At 37.9% G+C, this 21190-nt stretch overlaps 5 protein-coding genes across 5 annotated transcripts; 3 read left to right on the forward strand and 2 right to left on the reverse strand.

Moving 5' to 3' along the window:
- Positions 1-1542: 1542 nt before the first annotated feature.
- Positions 1543-3250, reverse strand: LOC133848437 (uncharacterized). Its single transcript, XM_062283998.1, has 2 exons — positions 2491-3250; positions 1543-2429 (listed from the first exon to the last, which is right to left on the reverse strand). The coding sequence occupies exons 1-2, from the start codon at positions 2952-2954 to the stop codon at positions 1910-1912; spliced, it is 984 nt and encodes a 327-aa protein (XP_062139982.1). The 5' UTR covers positions 2955-3250; the 3' UTR covers positions 1543-1909.
- Positions 3251-4582: 1332 nt separating this feature from the next.
- Positions 4583-12879, reverse strand: LOC133848432 (katanin p80 WD40 repeat-containing subunit B1). The gene is given in 11 exon segments (XM_062283991.1): positions 4583-4912; positions 4988-5062; positions 5130-5219; positions 5938-6101; positions 6163-7266; positions 7327-7462; positions 7525-7866; positions 11666-11769; positions 11771-11884; positions 11965-12092; positions 12467-12879. Coding segments are annotated over 11 exon segments (2532 nt in total). The 5' UTR covers positions 12507-12879; the 3' UTR covers positions 4583-4677.
- Positions 8091-10653, forward strand: LOC133848433 (peroxisomal multifunctional enzyme type 2). The gene is made up of 3 exons (XM_062283992.1): positions 8091-8253; positions 8499-9282; positions 9365-10653. Exons 2-3 carry the CDS (start codon positions 8574-8576, stop codon positions 10456-10458), a joined length of 1803 nt encoding a protein of 600 aa, XP_062139976.1. The 5' UTR covers positions 8091-8253; positions 8499-8573; the 3' UTR covers positions 10459-10653.
- Positions 12880-13193: 314 nt separating the features above from the next.
- Positions 13194-14358, forward strand: LOC133848438 (proteasome subunit alpha type-7-1). The gene is made up of 3 exons (XM_062283999.1): positions 13194-13422; positions 13495-13724; positions 13787-14358. Exons 1-3 carry the CDS (start codon positions 13321-13323, stop codon positions 14202-14204), a joined length of 750 nt encoding a protein of 249 aa, XP_062139983.1. The 5' UTR covers positions 13194-13320; the 3' UTR covers positions 14205-14358.
- A 530-nt stretch (positions 14359-14888) lies between these two features.
- LOC133848434 (ethanolamine kinase) lies at positions 14889-20878 on the forward strand. Its single transcript, XM_062283993.1, has 5 exons — positions 14889-15276; positions 16701-17148; positions 19238-19914; positions 19975-20424; positions 20515-20878. Exons 2-5 carry the CDS (start codon positions 16702-16704, stop codon positions 20594-20596), a joined length of 1656 nt encoding a protein of 551 aa, XP_062139977.1. The 5' UTR covers positions 14889-15276; position 16701; the 3' UTR covers positions 20597-20878.
- Positions 20879-21190: the final 312 nt, after the last annotated feature.

The raw sequence follows: 21190 nt of genomic DNA on the forward strand, positions 1-21190 counted from the left end.
AATAAATAAATTAATAATAAATAATGATAATGAATAATGTTATTCAATAAATATATACCATAGTTAATATAATGTCCTTTTAATAATCGCATTTTATTCATTTTTTTTCTTTAATTTCTTTACAGGCCTTACATTTGTTGGATTTTACTAACCCACAGCACACTTCACTAATTCCTAAATTATTGCAAAATAATTGTAAATTATAAATCAATAAATTTAAATTAACTTTACAAAATTTCAATAAAGCGCGTTGTTTTTATTTGGTTGAAATTAGCAGTCTTAGAGTTCAGCCTGAAAGTATGCTACAAAAATTATTACATTACATTTACGAAATTAAAATTTTTGTAGCATACTTTGAGGGTGCAAGTATGGTATTTTTTTGGAAAAACCGCTATATCTCGGCCATATCCTGCCGCATTTGCAAAGGACACATATTTCCAGGATCACAAGGACCAATTCTATCGATTGGCATCAAAAATATTTTGATTTATCCAAGGATTCAATATTTGTAATTTTTCAATAGCTAATTTCAGGATAACTCATGAACCACAAGGACGAAGTGAATGTCCTTTGGCACGATGATAGCTCTCATCAAAGGCGTTCGTTTGATCCACAGGAGCCGCAAGGATCAGGCAGGATATTGCCAAGATATTTCCGAATTTATCTATAAAAATAATTCACTTTATCTCGGATCCTGCAAGGATTTCGTTCTTTTGAGTTCAACTATTCGCTTGTCTTTAAAAGTACAATCCTTATGCCAAAGGACATAATGCTCGTCCTTCCAATGGCTGAGACACAGTAGATTTTCTATATTTTTTTCCACTTTTTCTCACTTAATGAAATATCCTTAAGATCCTTAAGTGGCTGATTATAAAACGGTAAGACCTGCCAAGATCCTTAATGATGATCTCATTATGATGATTATGATATTTTTTTGTCGTCTAATTTCAAATTTTAAAATTTCAAATGTTGGCTAATCATCTGGTGAAATACCAGGCGAACATAAATCAGCAGCAAGCAGACGTATTCTTAAATTATAAATTTCAAATTCGCGCGCTTAGACTGCGTCAGTTTGCGGTAGTCCGATAGATGGCGCTACAGCTTGTGGTAGTCCAATAGATGGCGTTACTAAATGATTTTTTGTAGTTCTACCTACTGCTGATTTATGTTCGCCTGGTATTTCATCTGCTAACTTTGTGGAATTTCTCAATAAATGCAATGAAAATTGGGCCTTCGACCTTCAAATGGTCGGGATACAGGGAATTTTTAAATTTTTGGCTATTTTTCTATACTTACTACCTCTTATAAAATTTTCAATTTTGTGCAAGGATATTGAATATCCTTGAATGCTAATCGATAATACTTACCCCTCATTGAGTTGGCCGAGATATAGCCTAAAAATTAATGTAATTTTTCGCCAACAAGCTATATCTCAAAAATATTCTGCATCACAAGAACTAACTCTATGGAAGAATGAGTAAAATATACAATTAAACTAATTTACATTCATCAAAAAAAAACATATTTAATTATTCATAAAGTTAGCTTTTAGAATATATATATAAAACAAAGTACGTAGTTCAAAGAATTTTGAAAACAACTAGAAACTACTCACTTAACGATACAAATACATGCTAAAATGTAAGGACCTCAAGGTTATATTTGCATTTGTAGAGGATATGCTCGAATTTGTGGATTATGCTTGCGAATTGAGTCATTATATGGATTTACATAATCTTCTATAACCGATTTGTATAGCATAATCGTGAAACACTTTTGATGAATTCGAATGGGGTTAAGATGCGATACGAAATGCTGCCACACGACTTCGTTAAACGTCAAACGCGGTTAGTAAAAAAAAATGCTTAAATTGATTATAGTATTGATATAGCTGCGAGTTGTCCTTCAACTAAAACAGTTGCTTGTAGCTGGTGGAATTATCGCCCGATGCTCTCGGCACACTCTTCAGCTTCTTCTTGTTCAGTTTATACGGCACAGGCGCCACAAGAGCTGCAGCTGCACCTCCCACGCCACCTCCACCGCCGCCATTGCGATCCGTTCGCTGCACACTCAGATCGTAGGGAGTACGCACGATTTCCGGGAGATGAGCATAATAGACGACACGTTCGTTCCGTGGCGAGAGCGAGAGCTGCGGCGACATCTTCGAGTTGGCAGAAACTGGATATTTGCTGCTGCTGTACGAGTCGAGAACTGGCATCGGCAATGCCTCATCGACGTAGCCACCGCGTCGCGGCTTAATGTAATCCCTCGACTGCGGAGTATCCAGCTGGCGGTCGGGATACATCAGATAGGGTTCGGGATATTGGGGAACTCGAGGACTGTAGCTGTCATAGGGATCAAAGCGCTGACGATGCACATACATGTCCTCAAAGTACTGCGGATAAGCGCGATGATATTGCTCATCGAAGCTGTTGGGAACATATTGTGATTAGCGTACATTTCAATTAATCAATGAAATTATAGTCTTACCGATCGTAGCGTCTAATATACGGATCGTATGATCGGGATGGATACATGGCCAGCGATTTGCCCGTATACTGACCATACCAAGGCAGCGATTTTACATTCATTTCATCGACAGGTGGTCGACGATGACTCGATGGCTCAAGTCCGCTGGTCACACGTATCGCCGACGATCCACTGAGATCGTTATCACTCGACGATGCCTCAATGCCTGGTCGCCTGGTGTTCATATAGTAATCATAGTCCGCATAGCTCGCCGAAGGTTTGCCCATGCGACTCATCATGGGCTTAGCCGGCTGCGTTGAGTCTAACGGTTCTGTGGCGTCCACATCGATGATGCTGCTGTCCTCCAATTCGGGATTGCGATTCAAATTGTGATTGAGATGATCGTAACCAGGATCCGCATAGGCGCACATCATGATCATCAGTATGTGCATCGAACAGATGAGTGTAAATTGCCTTTGCTCCATAATTGTATTTCGTTTTTTTTCCACCGACCGACCGACCGACTGATTGCGTTCGTTGACCAAGAGCGACTGATCCCATCATCTAACTATCGTATCGATAGTTGGGCACATCACCCATGGGAAACAATGATGCCGGCGACATGGTAAGTTTAACTTCAAAAGCGAATTGTATTTTGCACCACATTTCTCTATTCGAGATTCTATGTCCATTCTATTGGGAATCTCTGAATCGCAAGAGTGCACAATTCAAGTGAACCAGCAAATTGAATATCCGATACTCTATTATCCAGTCGTGACATCTGCAATAAAAGTCAGTTGTATAATATATTAAAATATTGGTAAGAAAATAATATTCTTACCATAATTTGGAACTGAAGGTATTTTATGTTAATCATATAAAAATGATTAAAGACGTGAACAGGAATCGTCGAAAGTCATGAAAGTTGCGTTGCGGTGTCTAAAGAAAAGATCATCAGTATGATTAATCATAATTCAAAATAGAGATGGGAAGTCTCAGCAAACCAAATAATGCTGCAAGTAAGACAAGTGCAGTCGAGTGTGCTCGACTGTGAGACACCCGCTAAACATTGCGAACAATGCAAAACAGTGCTGTATTAAATTTAAAACATACCAAATTAATATATCATATAGAAATACAAAATATTTACCACAGGCTGTTTGATATATTGACAAAGTACCAAACTATATAAAATATACCGAATGAATATACCACAAAAATACTGTAAAATAAAATATTGATATAGTAATATCCTATATGAAAAATACCTGATTAATGTACTACAAAGATACTAAAAATATATCAAGGTAACATACCGAAAATAAGAAAAATATACCAAAGGTGATGGAAAATATACATAATTAATAATATATACATAATATAAAATATACCTTATTGATATCTATAATACCGCAATAATTCTACAAATATACCGAAGCATGTATTTCGTATATTGATATAGTACTATACTGTATATATACCTCAAAAGTACTACAAATATATTAAAGACTATATTTATATAGTACTTTAATATATTATATAAACTTATCTAAATAATATACCGCAAAAATACTAAAAATATACCAATGGTTGTATTTAGTATATTGATATAGTACTAGCGGTTATAAACATACATAAATTATGTTATATTAACATTACAATTTAAGAGAATTCGATAGTCACCTGGAATTTGATTTGATTGTAGGTGCGCCACTGGAAATCGACAGCATTTTGTTGACATTTAGAAAATGCATTTTGCATTTGTATGGCAAGCCACCGCCGCACAGAAGAGGGCTTTACACAATGACACGAACTTGTCCATGCCACGGTTCGTTGCACGTGGCACCTACCACCACCATCACGATTGATTGAATGATGCAGTTTTCCATTTGCATACTGAGTCATTAGGCGACTCCAAAGCGTTCAGCTGGAACAAGTTAAAATCTTTCTTCTGCTTCTGCTCTAGGGGAAAGTCACATTTGTGTTTATTATAAATATATAGTTGGTTTTTTGTTTTTATTACTTTGTTTTTAAATTTTTTAATTGAAAATTATTGAACTTATCAGTTAATAGTAGTTATATAAATTAGTTTGCAATAACAAATTAATAGTAGGTTTTTGTTTTTTTTTTTTAAATCATTTGTAATGCTGGACAATTTACAACTAAATATGCATAAATAATGTTGGTTTTTTATTTCTCCTTCTTCATTTAAAATACGATTATATTTTGTAACTGTGACAGCGTTGAACCGAAATGCACACTTTCGGGTAGATTTTTAATTTGCAGCAGCCATCTTTGGCATTCTAAGCACTTGCGCTGACGATCCTCTCGCGTCACATCGACGCCCAAACCATTTGCTGCCCAAGAATCGAGATTCTCTTGAATCGTTGGCAAGAAGTTTGACAAAATGATGCGCAAAGTGTCGCAAGCTCTCGTGAAATGACTGCACATAAAAAAAAATAGTATACTCCTATTGAGTAAAGTTGTCAGGATAATAAGCATAAAATGTTGTACTCACAATTTGTGTTGACTTTGCAAAAGTTCATAAATTTCTGGTAAAACAAATGTACAAAAGTCCAAATTCCACGATGAACTGCAAAACAAATACAAAATGATTATTATTGGCAGATAATAGAGTAGAACATCCTAGTGCTACTTACGGTTTTTCAATTATCGCCCCTAAAAGATCTATAAATATAGATCGTCCACTAGTTTTAGCTAGCCTCAATGCACCAAGAACATCGTGTGAACTGCAATATAAAAAAAATACAATTTAATAACGCCACAAAGACATAAAAGGAAATCAATTTTCAGATAAAATTGACAAATTTCAACTTATCTTCACTCATAATTATAATATTACAGACATAAATAAGCTTTCAAACAAATATTCCCTTACATTGACTATCTGATACATCCATCTGGAATCTTATTTTCAACTTGTTAACTTTTTAATAATAATAACTGTATACAAAATATAGACCATGTCGAAGTCCAAAAAGGTTGTCAAATTAAATACTTAAGACTTAGACTCGGACATAGTCATAAACAAACATCTCTTCACCCCCTCCTGTGGACCCCACTAAAATAACACACCAATATTCATGAAACATATACAACTACTGTCCATCTTTAACTTTTTTACGTAATACATTCTTTCGAAACCAATCCCTACTCTCTTTTCTGTCCTACACAACATACTACTACAAAGATTTAAATACCATAATCTTAGCAATTCAACTTATATACATGATATGTAAATACCTCTTAAAAATTATATTCTTTTGATAGTAATTAAGTCTGCGCTAGTAATTTTAAGCTAGATTCCAAACTTATTTGTAATATATGCAATGTAATAATAAAAAAAAATCTATTTGCAAATTTCATGATCGTAATCTAATGATATTGCTTTGCCTTCAATACAATATTATTACATCTACGTTTACTCTTTATTTGTTTAATACTCACCGCGTTGAATTTCGCAGCAGATCGAGACTCGCCTGTCGATTGCTCAATTCCTGCAGCACAGCTTCGTGGGATCTCGTCAAGATATCGAACTCATAATGATCGTCGATGAAATTGCGGTTTATGGGCTTGGTAGGTATTAAATCGGGACGATAGTTCATCGGTTGCTGCAAAAGATAAAAACATTTAATAGTTGAGTCAAAAGACATTTTAAATATAACCACTTACATGCTGCGTGTGTTTCTCTTGTATGGTTGTCTTAGTCTGATGCGATGTACGCATATCTAATGTTGTTCGCGATCTCATTGGTGGCTTGGTGATAATCTCTACGTTAATGTTCTTTTGCTGTGTGTTCTCCTTGTAGAATTGACTCTGATTTTGGCCCATCGAACGTTTGTTCTTGTTCACGACATTCGACGATGAGGATTTCTTGAGTACCATATTATCATCGAGCTTATGCAGTTCCATTGAGCTAACCGAAGAGGCTTGTCCCAATTTATTATTGCCAAAGATTGCCGTTGATGTTTGTTTGGTATTGCTAATCGCTGTGTTTCTTTTGTGCAGTGCTGTTGTTGTTGTCTTTTTAATTGATTTCGATGAGGCATTGATGGTTGATGGCGCCGCTGTCGTGACGATTGTTCCCTTGTTATAATTGTTGGTTAAATAATTTAAGTTTTGATTGACGGGGAAATCCTCGGCCATCTCATAGTTATCATAGTTGGTTAGAATCGGCGGATTGCTATCGTTTGGACTATACTCTACATCACCTTTTTCAATTGAATATATATCATATTCATCCGATACGTGCAGTGAACTTGGTCCATTTAAATTTAGCATACGACTCGAACCGCCCATATCCATGCCATAATTACTATAATTTCCATCTAGATTAAATGGTAGATTGTCTCGGGCGAATTTGTTGTGCTTCAGCGACGAAGCATCGATCCCACCACCGCCTGCATTATATGTGCTGCCCTCCATGGATGACGCTGAAACAATGGTCTGTGGGATGTGCTGAAGCGAGGACATCGGCGATGATGTTTCAATATGCTCCAATGCCGCCTCATTGACAACCTCGAGACTGAGGTTCGGTGATGATAACTCATCATAAGTTTGGCTTTTATTGTCCTCATGCTCCTCATCAACTTTGGCCGGCTTTGATCCTCCGCCCAGCGACAATCGAAACTTTTGATTGCCGCGCGAGAAACTCTTTCGGCTCGTTGAATTATGCTTAAAGCTGTTTTGAGTGTTGGTCGGATTATAGAACGGTATCACACGATCAAGGCTTATTGTATTTATCGACACAGTATCAATATCATGGCAGCCACAAATCTGCAAGAGTAAAGTTCAATTTATATATTATATTGAAATCAACCGACCAAAAAAACTTACCAACTTGTTTTGAACAACTTTCATGTCTGCTAGCGAGGACCATGTGCCCTTGATGTGATCTAATTCACGATCTGGCTCCCAGCCAATCACAGATATTCCAGCAGCACTTCCCACAAACAGGCACTCGCCTTTTTCACTGCAAGCCCAGTTGTCAATTAAATAAATGGGGAATGATTGGATAACACACTTTTAACGTACCTAAATGTAATGCATTTGATTGGTTGGCCATAGAAGTGTGTTGTTTGCGACACAAGCTGCTGATGCTCCAGGTCATAAATGGAGACAGTGCCATCAACACGTCCTGCCGCCAATAGAAACTCATATGGATGAAACTGTATGCATGTGATGGCCGTAACCGGCGGCTCGGCAATGAATTCCATAATCTGTTTGCTTTTCCGTATGTCCCAGATTAATATGGATCCTTCCAAGCCAGCGGAAGCAATCCATAGTCCATCTGGCGAAAATTTCACCGAATTCACATGTGATATGTGTCCTTTACACACTTTAATGCACTTATTTTCATTCTGAACGTCCCACAGCCTACAAACATAAACACATACGAATTGTTCAATTAATAAATTATAAAAATAACCTTAATTATTACTACAGAATACAATTCATATTTAAACTTCAAAAATTGTATCGCTACCATTGCGGCAGTGAGTTGCTCGATTATCGATAAATATCGATAAGTAAGGTAGTAAAATATGAAAGTGGTATATTCAAGTAGTATTTTTCGTAAATACAACTTGCGGTCACACCGGCGGCCATCATCTGTCCATAATCCAATTCTTGTTTTCCTTTTTTTTGTTTTTCCACATTCCGCTTATCAACATTATACAGCCGAGTGTATTGCACTTTGTACCGGGTGGCACAAAGATAATCGTGGAGTTAAAAACTTAATAAGCAATACTTGTGTGGAAAAAGGTAATGTATTAATACCAAAAGCAACAACTATGCAAAGTGCGGAAGTTGGAAAAGAAAAATAGATATTGCAAGTTCCCTTCACACTGATAGTTGTCGTTGTTATTGTTTATCTGGCATTTTGTTGACCCCGTTGGACTTGGAGCAAACATTGCTCGATATTATAGATTATGCATGAGTTGATAATACAAATCTTTTGATAAGTTCGCAAAGAACCCAACAGCAAGCTGAATAAATTTTTTTCACAGTTCACAGCACAATTGGCAGTTGATTGAACCGGATTGCAGCACAAAAAAAAAGAGACGAGTAGCACAACAAAGAAAATGTCTTCATCGCAACAACAACTCCGCTTCGATAGTCGTGTAGCCGTTGTAACCGGCGCTGGAGCCGGTTTGGGACGCGAATATGCTTTGCTTTTGGCCTCTCGCGGTGCCAAAGTGGTGGTCAACGATCTCGGTGGCAGCCATGCGGGCGAAGGAGCCTCACAGCGCGCTGCCGACGTTGTGGTGGAGGAGATTCGCAAGGCGGGCGGCGAAGCTGTGGCCGATTACAATTCGGTCATCGATGGTGCAAAGGTCATTGAGACGGCCATCAAGGCATTTGGACGTGTCGATATATTGATCAACAATGCCGGCATCTTGAGGGATCGCAGCATCATTAAGACCACCGATCAGGACTGGGATCTGGTGAATGATGTGCATCTGAAGGGCAGCTTCAAGTGCACCCAGGCCGCATTTCCGTACATGAAGAAACAGAACTTTGGTCGCATCATTATGACATCATCGAACTCGGGCATTTATGGCAATTTCGGACAGGCGAACTATTCGGCCGCCAAGATGGGTCAAGTGGGATTGGCCAACACGGTGGCCATTGAGGGCCAGAAGAATAACATCTACTGCAATGTGATCATTCCAACGGCTGCCAGTCGCATGACCGAAGGCATTTTGCCCGACATCCTCTTCAGCCAACTGAAGCCGAGTCTGATTGCCCCAGTTGTGGTTTATTTGTGCCACGAATCCTGCACCGACAACGGTAAGTTAACAACTTGGATATAAGTACAACACTTCAAGCAACGTTCCTCACTTCTTTCGCTTTTCTCTCTTTTTCCCCACAGGCAGCTACATTGAGAGCGCCGCTGGCTGGGCAACCAAAGTGCACACGGTGCGCGGCAAGGGATCCGTGTTGCGTCCCTCGATCGAGGACCCCGTCACCTTGGAGTATGTGCAGAATGCCTGGAATCAAGTCACCGACATGTCGCAAGCCAAGCATCTGAATGCCATTGCTGAGGCATCGGGTTCGCTACTCGAAGTGCTCGAGAACCTCAAGTCAGCGGACAAGGATGCTGTCGAGGATACTTTCACGTACGGCAATAGGGAATTGATTCTCTACGCCTTGGGCATTGGTGCGACCACCAAGAACAGCGCTGATATGCGCTTTTTGTATGAGAACGATGCCGACTTCTCGCCAATTCCATCGTTCTTTGTGCTCCCCGGTTTGCTGCTGAGCATGTCCAGCTCGTTGGTGGGCGATGCTTTGCCCCACAGCAGCGCTGATCTGACAAACATCCTGCATGGCGAACAGTACTTGGAGATACTCGATGATCTGCCCACCAGCAGCACACTTGTGACCAAGGGCAAGGTGTTCGATGTGATGGACAAGGGATCGGGCGCTGTCATTGTGACCAATTGCGATTCATACGATGAGAACGGCCGGCAGCTGGTGAGGAATCAGAGCGCTGTCTTTGTCGTTGGTGCCGGTAAATTTGGTGGCAAGAAGGAACCCATCGCTGGCGTTGTGCCACTGATTGCGACTCCCACTCGCGCCCCGGACGCATCCATTCAATACAAAACGGACGAGGATCAGGCGGCACTCTATCGTCTATCTGGTGATCTGAATCCCTTGCACATTGATCCGAATTTCGCACGTCTCAGCGGCTTCAAGACACCCATCCTGCACGGTCTGTGCTCGCTGGGCTTCTCGGTGCGCGCCGTGCTCGCCAAGTATGCCAACAACGATAGTTCCCTGTTCAAGGCGGTCAAGGTGCGTTTCTCGGGACCAGTTCTGCCGGGACAAACCCTCAAGATTGACATGTGGCAGCAGCAGCCGGGCGGTGCACGCATCCTCTTCCGCACCACGGTCGTGGAGACGGGCAAGGAGGTCATCTCGGGCGCTTACGTTGACTTGAAGGACTCCAAGGCCAAATTGTAAACCTTGTTGCCCCAACCCACACACACATAATTCCATTCAAAGAATGCTTATATACTTATATACACATACACACTTAACAATTTAACCCTCGATTGGTGGTAGATTATGGTGCAATAAGTAAATATGTTGTATTAATTGTTCCCCCGACACATTTTTGATTATTATCTAAATAAAGCGATACGTTTTTCTAATATACTTGATGATGATTATTGTATGGCATATAAAAAGAGTTGTAGAAGATTCCTAAAGATCTAGATTCTAGAAGAATTTCGTTTTCTAATATTGGAATTTCAGTGTTCAAGAAGATAACTAATAAGTATTGTAGAGAATACCTAAAGATCTAGAATAATTTGCATTTTCTAGTACTCGATTATTCATCGAAAATAAATAGTTCAGTGTTTTTAATAGAGTTATAGAGAATACATAAAAATCTAGAATAATTTGCCTAGTTTTGGAGTAATTAAAAATGGGAAGGCTTGTTGAAAATATTAAATTTTGGCTTGTGTCTTCGTGTATTAAGCGAATAAATTCACAAAGGGAAAAAGTTCCCTTCAGGGAATTTTCAACAATAAATTTAAAAAAAAATCTTTGTTATGTTGGCAATATTTCAACCCTATAAAGTTTATATTCCAAATAATGAAAGTTGAATTTAAATCAAAGTTGTTCTACAATTACAAAGCAGTAACTAATACTATCCGTCTGATTTCCCTCAGTTGCTCTATTTACAAATAAACTTGAAACAGTTTTTAATTTAGTAACTTTAGAAGCAACCCAAAAAAAAAAAAAAAAAAAAGATTAGACACGTCTGATGTGAATCAGTTCTCTACACATTTCGTTAGAAAGAAAAAGCAAATCGCATTAAACAAGCTAATAAGAGAATGACTCACGAATGCGGACGGAGACGTTTGTTTGGGGATTTAAGAGCATTAATAAAATGCAACACCAAATACTAGATGATGACTAGACGCTTATCATTTTGGGTCACGCATGCATGCGAGTGAGCGTGACAGCAACACAGATTGTTGCCATCTCGCTTCAAACTATAAATAATTAGCTAAAAATGCGTGTGATCTGTAGCAATTACAAATACAAATTGGCATTAGCAATTGTGCGTGATTCTTGGAGAATCTACACAGGTGCACTACGCTATAGAAAGTCTGGATTGGAGAATGTTTAACACTGTAATTGAATTTCGGGGGAAACTCACCTGACTGTTGTGTCATTGCTGCCAGAGACAACATACTCCCCAGATGGATTAAAATCCAAGGTGCGAACACTTTTCATGTGCCCATTTAGCGTTGAATAGATTTTTTTGGGCATTCAGATCCCAACGACGTATGATCCCAATATCATCGGCTGAATACACGAAATTATCCTTATTGGCAAAGCGCACGCATTCAATGGAACGATTGTGGCCCGTCAACGACTGCAAAATAAAAAGAACAATTGGGAATTAGTAATAATTACAAATTAGTCAGAATATTACTTAGTACTGAGTATACGCACCATGAAGCACTCATCTTGGCCAATGGCCCAGAGATTGACATTGCGATCCTCGCCGCCAGTAACTAGAACACGTCCCGTTTCGCCAAGATCGAGACTCGTCACCTTCTCGTTGTGCGCCTTAATGTCATCTGTTCAAAAACAATTTTCAAAATTCATAAACAATGTCAACAAGTTGCCGATCATACAATCGAATCAATTTCTGTCTATGTTATCTATCTATGGTAATCGTCAGTGTGACCTCATCTCCTAGCATAACAAAAAAAACATACATATGTATGTACACACTATTCTTGTATTATTCCATAGCTCCTTACAAGGGCTGCATCCCACATGCATTTCTTTGCATACATCTACATACGTATATACGTGCATGTGTGTGTGTGCCCCATAGGCTCAACGTACACGCATAGACACACATACATACGTCTGCTTGTGTGTGCGTGCAGCAGTCTAATAAGTATGAGAACCACTTTCATACGAGGGAAAATTCTATTTTACTCACAGATCTTTGCTACTAGATTCCTGGGCAGCGCCATGTCCATGCGTATTGGCGTTATTGCTGTAGGTTTATGTTGACGCCGATCTGGTTCACTTTGGGGGGCCAGTATTGTTAATATTTTATTTTAATTTGTCGCAGGTGTGATAATTTTTGTGGGGTTTGAGTTGAGCGAGTCTGATCAGCTGTCCGCTGTCTCTTTTTTTTTACTGTGGCCTAATACTATTCCTGGTGCAGATACGAAAATAATCATAGAACTTATTTGAACAGACGCCACATAACACCGATTTACATGATTAATAACGCGATAATATTATACAACAGTTCACATTAAATAACGATAATTCATACAGTTTTTTTGTAGACAAAACAAATGCACATTATATATGTACGATGGCCCAGGGCTGGCGTATCAATTCTCGGTTTTCAATGGCGTTGCCATCCAATATGACATTTCTAAAATAAAAATGCCAGATCATCAAAATATATCGGTGGAGCTATCGAGCGGTCACACTTCAAATCACAGCTGTTAAATATTATAACATAATATAATTTATAAATAATATCTTTTTAAAAAGTTATAAAGAAATTAATTAATTTCATTAAAGTGAAAAAAAATTAATTTTCTTAACAAAATGCATAAGTAATATCATAATTGAACTACAAAACCAACGAAAATTATATCGTTAGATAGAACTATCGATGTTTCACCACCTCTACAAGACAGCTGGTCACATTACACCAAAAAAGCATCATCATTGCGCTACGAAAATTGCCGACTACAATATTTGTGGTAAAAGGTTCTGCTGTCTGCTGCATAAACTAACTTTGTTTCGCATAATAATCAAATAAAACTAAAGATGTCTTCACGCTACGATCGCGCTGTGACTATTTTCTCACCTGATGGTCACTTACTGCAAGTGGAATATGCTCAAGAAGCTGTCCGCAAGGGTTCAACAGCGGTAAGCCAAAATTGTGCTCATCATTGTTTGTTGTATATGAAATTTTGTTGTCCTTGTTTTCCATTTACTAAGGTTGGTGTCCGTGGTGGCAACTGTGTAGTGCTAGGCGTAGAGAAGAAATCGGTGGCCAAATTGCAGGAAGATCGTACAGTGCGTAAAATCTGTATGCTCGATCATCACGTTGTCATGGCTTTTGCTGGCTTAACTGCAGATGCACGCATTTTAATCAATCGTGCTCAGGTGGAGTGCCAGAGTCATCGTCTCAATGTTGAGGATCCTGTTACCCTTGAATACATTACCAGGTAATTATTTTTACAATTTCACAACTTTGAATGGAATTATATTCCTAATTTTTTGTTTATAGATATATTGCACAAGTGAAACAAAAGTACACACAAAGCAATGGACGTCGTCCATTCGGCATTTCATGTCTCATTGGCGGATTTGATGCCGATGGCTCACCACATCTCTTCCAGACCGAACCATCTGGCATTTTCTACGAGTACAAAGCCAATGCCACCGGCCGTTCGGCTAAAACGGTGCGCGAATTCTTTGAGAAGACGTACAAAGAGGACGAGGTTGCCACTGAGCGCGGTGCGGTTAAATTGGCAATTCGTGCACTCCTAGAGGTTGCCCAGTCCGGACAGAATAACTTGGAGGTGGCCATTATGGAGAATGGCAAGCCCCTCAAAATGCTGGATCGTCAAGTTATACTGGAGTACGTGAACATCATCGAAAAGGAGAAGGAAGAGGAGCTGGAGAAGAAAAAGCAAAAGAAGTAGATTATGATCTTTGAACGTCTTTTTTTTTTTGGCTGGTGTACCGGAGGTTATCTTTATTAATTTCATATTTTTGTACACTTAAAAACATATGAAAACAATCTTAATGAAATGTATAACATTAATGTTGAAAAATACACAGGATAAACAAAATTTATATTAGGTTCAAGTGCTTTTTATTCTGGCCGTTTAATTTTAAATACCGCAATGTCAATTTTTAAATTTTGATTGCAATTTGTAAAAAAGTGGAGCATTCAGTCATCAAAAGACGGTCAACCTATGCAGTGTAAAATATACTAGTTTCTTATCAAAATATACCACCCTTATTAGTGTATTTATTACAATAAAATTAGAATGGCGTTTTACTTTTTGCATACATAGCGATAGGAAAATTGGCATACATATTTATTACAATACTGATATTTCTACCCAACTAGTAATACACATAAAAATCATAAAACAAAAATGGCAAAAACAAGTACCGGCATGTTTTGGCGAGACAAAAGCTCGCAATATACCAAAGAACATATTTTTCTGGTATTTGGCCAGCACTTTAGTATTCCAGTGCAGTGGTCACATTGCTTCCACATCAAACTGTAAAGTTTTGTTGCCGCATTGAGGTAGGGTATATATTAGTATATCTTCGAGGCCGCTAAACGTTGGAGGTATAATTTGGCAATCAACTTGCGGCCACGCTTCAGTTTACCACTACCACTGTCCGGAGTCGGAAGTTGTGTGCCCCAAAAAAAGTCAAAAGCAAAGAAAAGAATTTAGAAAAAGCGAAATAGCTGAATCGAAATAGCAAGTTTTGTATGAAATCGGAATATAATAACGAGAACACAACGAGAATATACATCTTTTAATTAACACTTCTGTTCTGTTAAACCGTCTGGATCGTTTCGCTATTCCATTCCCTTTAGCCTGTCGTCGTCGTCGTCGTCATTCCAACAAAAACCAAAAACCAAAACGAGCAACACCATTTATTCGAATCAGACCAAAATCAATAAAATTTAGTTGTGTGGTTTTCGCGGCTTTTTGTGTTATTCTTTTAAACAAAAACAATCAATACCCGAAGGTAACGTGTGTTGTAGTCAAAATACGAAAAAAAAGAAAATAAAAAAATAAAAATCGAAAAAAAAATTCAATGCAGCTCAGTGTGCGTTTTTTGCATTCGTTGACGCTTGACATATGAATAATAATTGGTACACAAATTTTATTTATTTATTTTTTTTTTATTTCACTTTTGTTTATTTTTTGAAACATTTTTTTTGCATGTAAATATGCAATAAACAAAAGAACAAAAGCAAATTATACAAATAAAATGCAAAAACAAAGGAAAATGAGAATGAAGAAAAAAGATAAGAAGCATCCATTAAACATTAAACCGAGCACTAAATGGATTGTTAAGACCACGTAGTACTTTGGTACTAAAGTACATACATACTTATATGCATATATATAGTAATACATATAGATGAAATGTGCACACACACGCACACGAGTACATACAAACATGTGCATGTGTGCAGCAACTTTAAAGTTTGTATATTTTGTTCTGTGCGTGTTTGTGAATACTGAAATAAAGCGAAAATATATATGAAGTGGCCGATATATATGTATATATATGTATGTAGTTTATATACTTCATTTCATGTTTTTTTTTATTGTTTGTTTTTTAGTTGATTGAATTAATTCTGTTGTATTTAAAAATCGTATGTTAAATGTTTCCTTTTCCTTGCTGCTTTTTTCTCTTTACATTTCGTCTATGTATATGTGTAGGTTGTATTTAGGTATGTGTGTGTGTGTGCGTAGTACGATGTAGTGCATGTGTGTGAGTGTGTGTGTGCGTGTGCACATATGTATGTATGTATGTATGTGTGTACACATTCTAATCTTATCATCTCTCTAGGGCGTAAGTAGAGCGCGCCACGTTTTGAAAAAGGCCTGTCCCCCTGTCTTATCTGCTTAGTATTCTTCTAGTATATAACTGCAGTATATACTACAAGTATATATGTATACTAGTAGCCTTGCCTTGCCTTGCCCCTCCTCCCCACCCCTTGCTCGCTTCGCCCCATTATCCCGATTCCAGCTGAAACATCTCAAACTCTCTCAAGTTTGTATCTCTTTCCCCTTATCACGATGACATGATATCATCATGATGGAATTTCCTACGACATCAAAGCAAACAAGAATTTTATTAGTTTGTTTTGTCGAATCCTGCTAGTTAGTGTAATATCGTATAATCCTTCAACTCGCAAATTAATTTATAGAGTATATTGTATATCTTCTCGGCCTTCGCCGAGTTGTTTTCTTTTTCTTCTTTTTTCGCTCTCTCTTTCATTTGAATTATTTGTTGTCATCGCCTGATTGTTTTTCAATAATTTTCGTTTGCTTTGTTTTTTTTTTGAAAACTGTTTTTTGGTTGTATGTATGTATGTATGTGTTGACCCGACCTGACACTTTCGTATTTCACATTGTAATACCACCCAACAAAAATAGAATGGGCACAGAAACCAAGAGCAACAGTTACACAGGACAGATTTCAACAAGTGGCGGCAACCCCAAAGTGATGAAAGATTCTTTATCTTTAGTTCGTCAAACGGTCAAGCAACAGCAATCGAACCAAATCGAAATCAATTTGAACTTGAATTCGAATTCGAACTCCAACTCGAACGCCAACTCGAATACGACGAACCCCCCGAACGCCAATTCCAACTCCAATTCGAATTCGAATTCGAACTCTACTACTACTACGATACGATCAAAGCAGGAGGATAATACAACAACAACAACAACCACTACTACTACAACAACAACAACAACAGCTAAAGATTCGATTGTACCATTTGTTCCCATATTTGTTGAGGAAGCCGATGTTATACAAGGTGCTAAGGATATATTGAAAGTTATTCGACCGAATTGGGACCTCAATCACGTTGATTTTAAGGTAAAGTAATCTCTCTCTCTCTCTCACTCTCTCTGTCAATCTTAAACCCAGACAAAAACCAAACCTAAGGAAAAATATCACATCACTATCATTTTTGTTTTTGTGTTCGTTTTTTTGCAAGTTTTTCATTGTCGCTCCATTATTTATTGTGTTCCACTCGTATTTCTGGCTCCCTCTCGCTCTTTTCATTGTTCTCACTGTCTCTCTCTCTCTCGCTCTCGCTCTGTCTCTCTCTCGCTGTGTGTGGGTTCTAGATTATATTGCGAATAGTATAACAATAAGGCATCGAAGTATGTGTTGTTTCTGTTTATTAATATTACAATGCCGTACACCTGTAATTTATGTACATAATATACTATATGTAGTATATAGTATATTTAGTAGAGGTTTGTCCGGTCTGGCTTAATGCACATCACGTGGTTTATACGCCACTAGCACCGATTAGCGCTACCCACTTAATCACACAGATGGTTGGTGGATATATACATATATACTACGTACATATATTTACTCATCGAATCGAATCTTGACTCAATAGCGAGTTGAGTTTGTGTCGTGTCGTGTCATGTCGTACTACCCGTACCATTCCCCCAACCCCAACCCCTCCCCACCATATCCCATATATATACCATCGTCATACATACAAAAATAACTAACTATTAAGCATAGGCAACTTGAGTTTTATAATGCATTGTTTTCCATTTTGATTTTGCTTGTTTTGAAGTCATGTTAATGAATATATTCCAGGGTCGTCGCTAGCACAACCTCTCTCGCATACTATATACATATATACTATATATAGCAAAAAATAGTGATCAAGTATAAGTAGTTGGGAATTGCGTTGTTTCAAAATGCGATTATCTCAAATTGCCTTGGAGATTGTTAGTTTGTTATTTTGTTCGAATTTGTGTGATTTCGTTTTTGCCGTTGTTTGCAAATCGAATTAACTTCATTTCTGAGAAGGGGCACAATCGGTAATCGGGGAGGGAAGGGGGAATAAAAGTGTTACTATCTCAAAGGGTGCTAAAACCAGCAGCTGTACCTACATATTTGTATTTAAACATTTCATTTAGAGAGTCGATATATATTATAATCGTGTTATATACAGGAACTTGTTTTGATAATGATGTTCACGATGTCACGGCGATAACACCGCATATCACTAAGTTCCTATATACTATATACCACATATTCCACATATATATACAGTATGTCTATCATCACATCTGTTCTGTTGTCGTTGTTTCTTCGCCTTAACGTGGCTAGTTAAATCACAAGAATTCCATAATCATCGTCGCATTCCATATTCTCCATGCCGTTTTCTTATCAATATACAAAAATGTGATGTCTGGACCCCCAAAGCACATGATGCGACACCACACACACACACACACACACACACACACACACATACTTGCAAATTTATACACATTTTTGTGAATATACATATATTTTTATTTAATACACTTAAGTATAGTTTAATGAGCACATGTGCTTTCCTATCACACTCGGGCTTTGTTGCTCTTTTTGTTGTTGTTGTTGTTGTTCTTTTTTGCGCCAAGTGTCAAAAAGTTTATCGCCCTTAATTACTAACGAATAATCATACATACATACGTAGAAATATATATGTATAATATATGTATGTGGCATATCATTTTGGGGAAATGTTTATTAGACTCTAATATACCGAATATGTTCATATATGTATATTATATATGACAGCTCTACTGATTTGAAGTAGTTGCCATAAACAAAGCGAAGCGAAACGACTTTTTAATAATCGTCAAGTAGTTAATGTGGCTTGCGACCTCCTTCATCAAATATGATGTTATCCGATCCATAATCATGAAAGATAGAACAAAATGGGGACACTTTTTTATGACGTTAAAATAATCTTGTTTGTTCGATTCAATTTAATCACTCGCATGATTGTCTTAACTTAAGAGCGATCTACTTTTTTTTGTGTGTTTCGAGCATACCCTAGTATTTAATTGAATGTGCCGGGTATGACTTTACTGTAGTTGAAACTCCATTAAAAAACGAATGAACGTAAATTAATATTTACTTTTTTCGTTGTTTCCCATTGCAGAAATTCACTGATGGCATAACAAATAAGCTGGTCGGATGCTTTCACAATAGTAGTTCGAATACCAAACTGAACAATGATAATAATGACGAATCCTATCTGTCCAAGCGAATATTGCCAGTGGAATCGGAGGATCCCGTTATACTGCAAAACGATCACCATGAAGATGACTTTACAACAAAGGCAACCAAAACCAAATCAACAACAACAGAAGCAGAAACAGAAACAACAGATCGTGATGTTGGGGAGGATGAGGAGAGCGAAACAGTTAGAGATGATCATCGTTTACCTGTACAATACTCCGATAACGTAGTCCTGGTGCGTGTGTACGGCAATAAGACGGACCTATTGATCGATCGGAAGGCTGAAACACAAAATTTTCTATTGCTGCACACATATGGATTGGCGCCATCGCTGTATGCGACCTTTAAGAATGGCCTCGTTTACGAATACGTACCTGGTAGCACCTTAAATATCGAGAGTGTGCTCTGCCCAGACATTTGGCCATTGGTGGCACGTCGCATGGCCCAAATGCATCGTGTGGTAAGAAAGCTCAACGATGTGTCGATCGATGCCGATGCGGATGTGGATGCGAAACCATTGCCAATGATTTGGACAAAGACGCAAAGCTTTCTTGATTTAGTACCTGAACGATTTAGTGATGCTGAGAAACACAAAAGGTAAAACCAATCAATCAATCAATCATTTATCGCTCTCATATTCTGTTCTCTCTGTTGCAGAGTGAAAGGAACATTTTTGCCAATTAGCCGACTACGTGAGGAGTTCAATACATTGTACAAATACCTGGAGGCTCTACAGAGTCCCATCGTATTCTCCCACAACGATCTGCTATTGGGCAATGTGGTATACACGAAGTGCATGAATGCCGTCAATTTCATTGACTACGAATATGCCGATTACAATTTCCAAGCCTTTGATATTGGCAATCATTTTGCGGAAATGTGCGGTGTCGATGAGGTCGATTACACTCGCTATCCGAAGCGTGAATTTCAATTGAAATGGCTGCGTGTTTACCTCGAGAACTATCTGCAGCGGACCAACATCCAAAACGATGAAGTCGAGCTCCTCTATGTCCAAGTGAATCAATTCGCATTGGCTGCCCACATCTTCTGGACGGTGTGGTCGCTTCTGCAAGCCGAGCATTCCACTATTGACTTTGATTACGTTGGGTAATTATTCATATCTCCATATACATATATTGTATATCGATTATTTGTGATTCATTAATCAATCAATCAATCAATCATCCCTATATATAGCTATGCATTTCTTCGTTACAATGAATATTTGGCTCGCAAGGATGAGTTTTTATCACTGACTGCAGCAAAGAACAATAAATGATTTTATCCCAGACCCAGAGATGCAACATGGTTGGAAACGATCAACAACACAATTATGTGACCCAGTGATGTACTTATTACTATATATGTATATATATGCATATGTATGTGTGTCCGACTATGGCAATGGCTTCAGATGATGATGATGTGATGATGATGTTGATACAATATACAACATAGTACTTATATATGCTAACTAACACATCATCGATATCTATATAGCTAGTGTATAGATATGTATGTGTGTGTGTGTGCGTCGTGTGTGTTCACAAACAAACAAAAACAATCCTCAAATCAAATTAGTGCCGTATCACAATAGCCAACAGCCATAGTTGGCGCATATATGTATTATATAATGAATTTGTATATGTTCTTTAATTTGTATATTGATATTTGGTAGTCATTAATAAATAAACATAAATATTTAGTTTTCATATCGATGCATTCGCAGACGTTGCACCTCTGATTTATTTCCTCTATATACATATTTATAAGAACAAACAAACCTCAAATCTGAATCGAAGCAATTTTATAACTTGCATTTACTCATTTAGAGTGACGACGACGTGACAGAAAGAGAGAATTCCTTATTGAA

This window comes from Drosophila sulfurigaster, chromosome X (genome assembly GCF_023558435.1).
Source record: "Drosophila sulfurigaster albostrigata strain 15112-1811.04 chromosome X, ASM2355843v2, whole genome shotgun sequence".
Taxonomy (NCBI): Eukaryota; Metazoa; Arthropoda; class Insecta; order Diptera; family Drosophilidae; genus Drosophila; species Drosophila sulfurigaster.

What these genes read in the sequence shown, in the direction of transcription:
- LOC133848437 (XM_062283998.1), bottom strand. Translation starts at nt 2,954, where the DNA reads ATGGAGCAAAGGCAATTTACACTCATCTGTTCGATGCACATACTGATG. An exon ending in TATATTAGACGCTACGATCG is followed by an intron (nt 2,430 to 2,490) that starts GTAAGACTATAA and finishes TGTTCCCAACAG; the next exon opens with CTTCGATGAGCAATATCATC.
- LOC133848433 (XM_062283992.1), top strand. Translation starts at nt 8,574, where the DNA reads ATGTCTTCATCGCAACAACAACTCCGCTTCGATAGTCGTGTAGCCGTT. An exon ending in CGAATCCTGCACCGACAACG is followed by an intron (nt 9,283 to 9,364) that starts GTAAGTTAACAA and finishes TTTTCCCCACAG; the next exon opens with GCAGCTACATTGAGAGCGCC.
- LOC133848438 (XM_062283999.1), top strand. Translation starts at nt 13,321, where the DNA reads ATGTCTTCACGCTACGATCGCGCTGTGACTATTTTCTCACCTGATGGT. An exon ending in TCCGCAAGGGTTCAACAGCG is followed by an intron (nt 13,423 to 13,494) that starts GTAAGCCAAAAT and finishes CCATTTACTAAG; the next exon opens with GTTGGTGTCCGTGGTGGCAA. An exon ending in ACCCTTGAATACATTACCAG is followed by an intron (nt 13,725 to 13,786) that starts GTAATTATTTTT and finishes TTTTGTTTATAG; the next exon opens with ATATATTGCACAAGTGAAAC.
- LOC133848434 (XM_062283993.1), top strand. Translation starts at nt 16,702, where the DNA reads ATGGGCACAGAAACCAAGAGCAACAGTTACACAGGACAGATTTCAACA. An exon ending in TCAATCACGTTGATTTTAAG is followed by an intron (nt 17,149 to 19,237) that starts GTAAAGTAATCT and finishes TTCCCATTGCAG; the next exon opens with AAATTCACTGATGGCATAAC. An exon ending in GATGCTGAGAAACACAAAAG is followed by an intron (nt 19,915 to 19,974) that starts GTAAAACCAATC and finishes TCTCTGTTGCAG; the next exon opens with AGTGAAAGGAACATTTTTGC.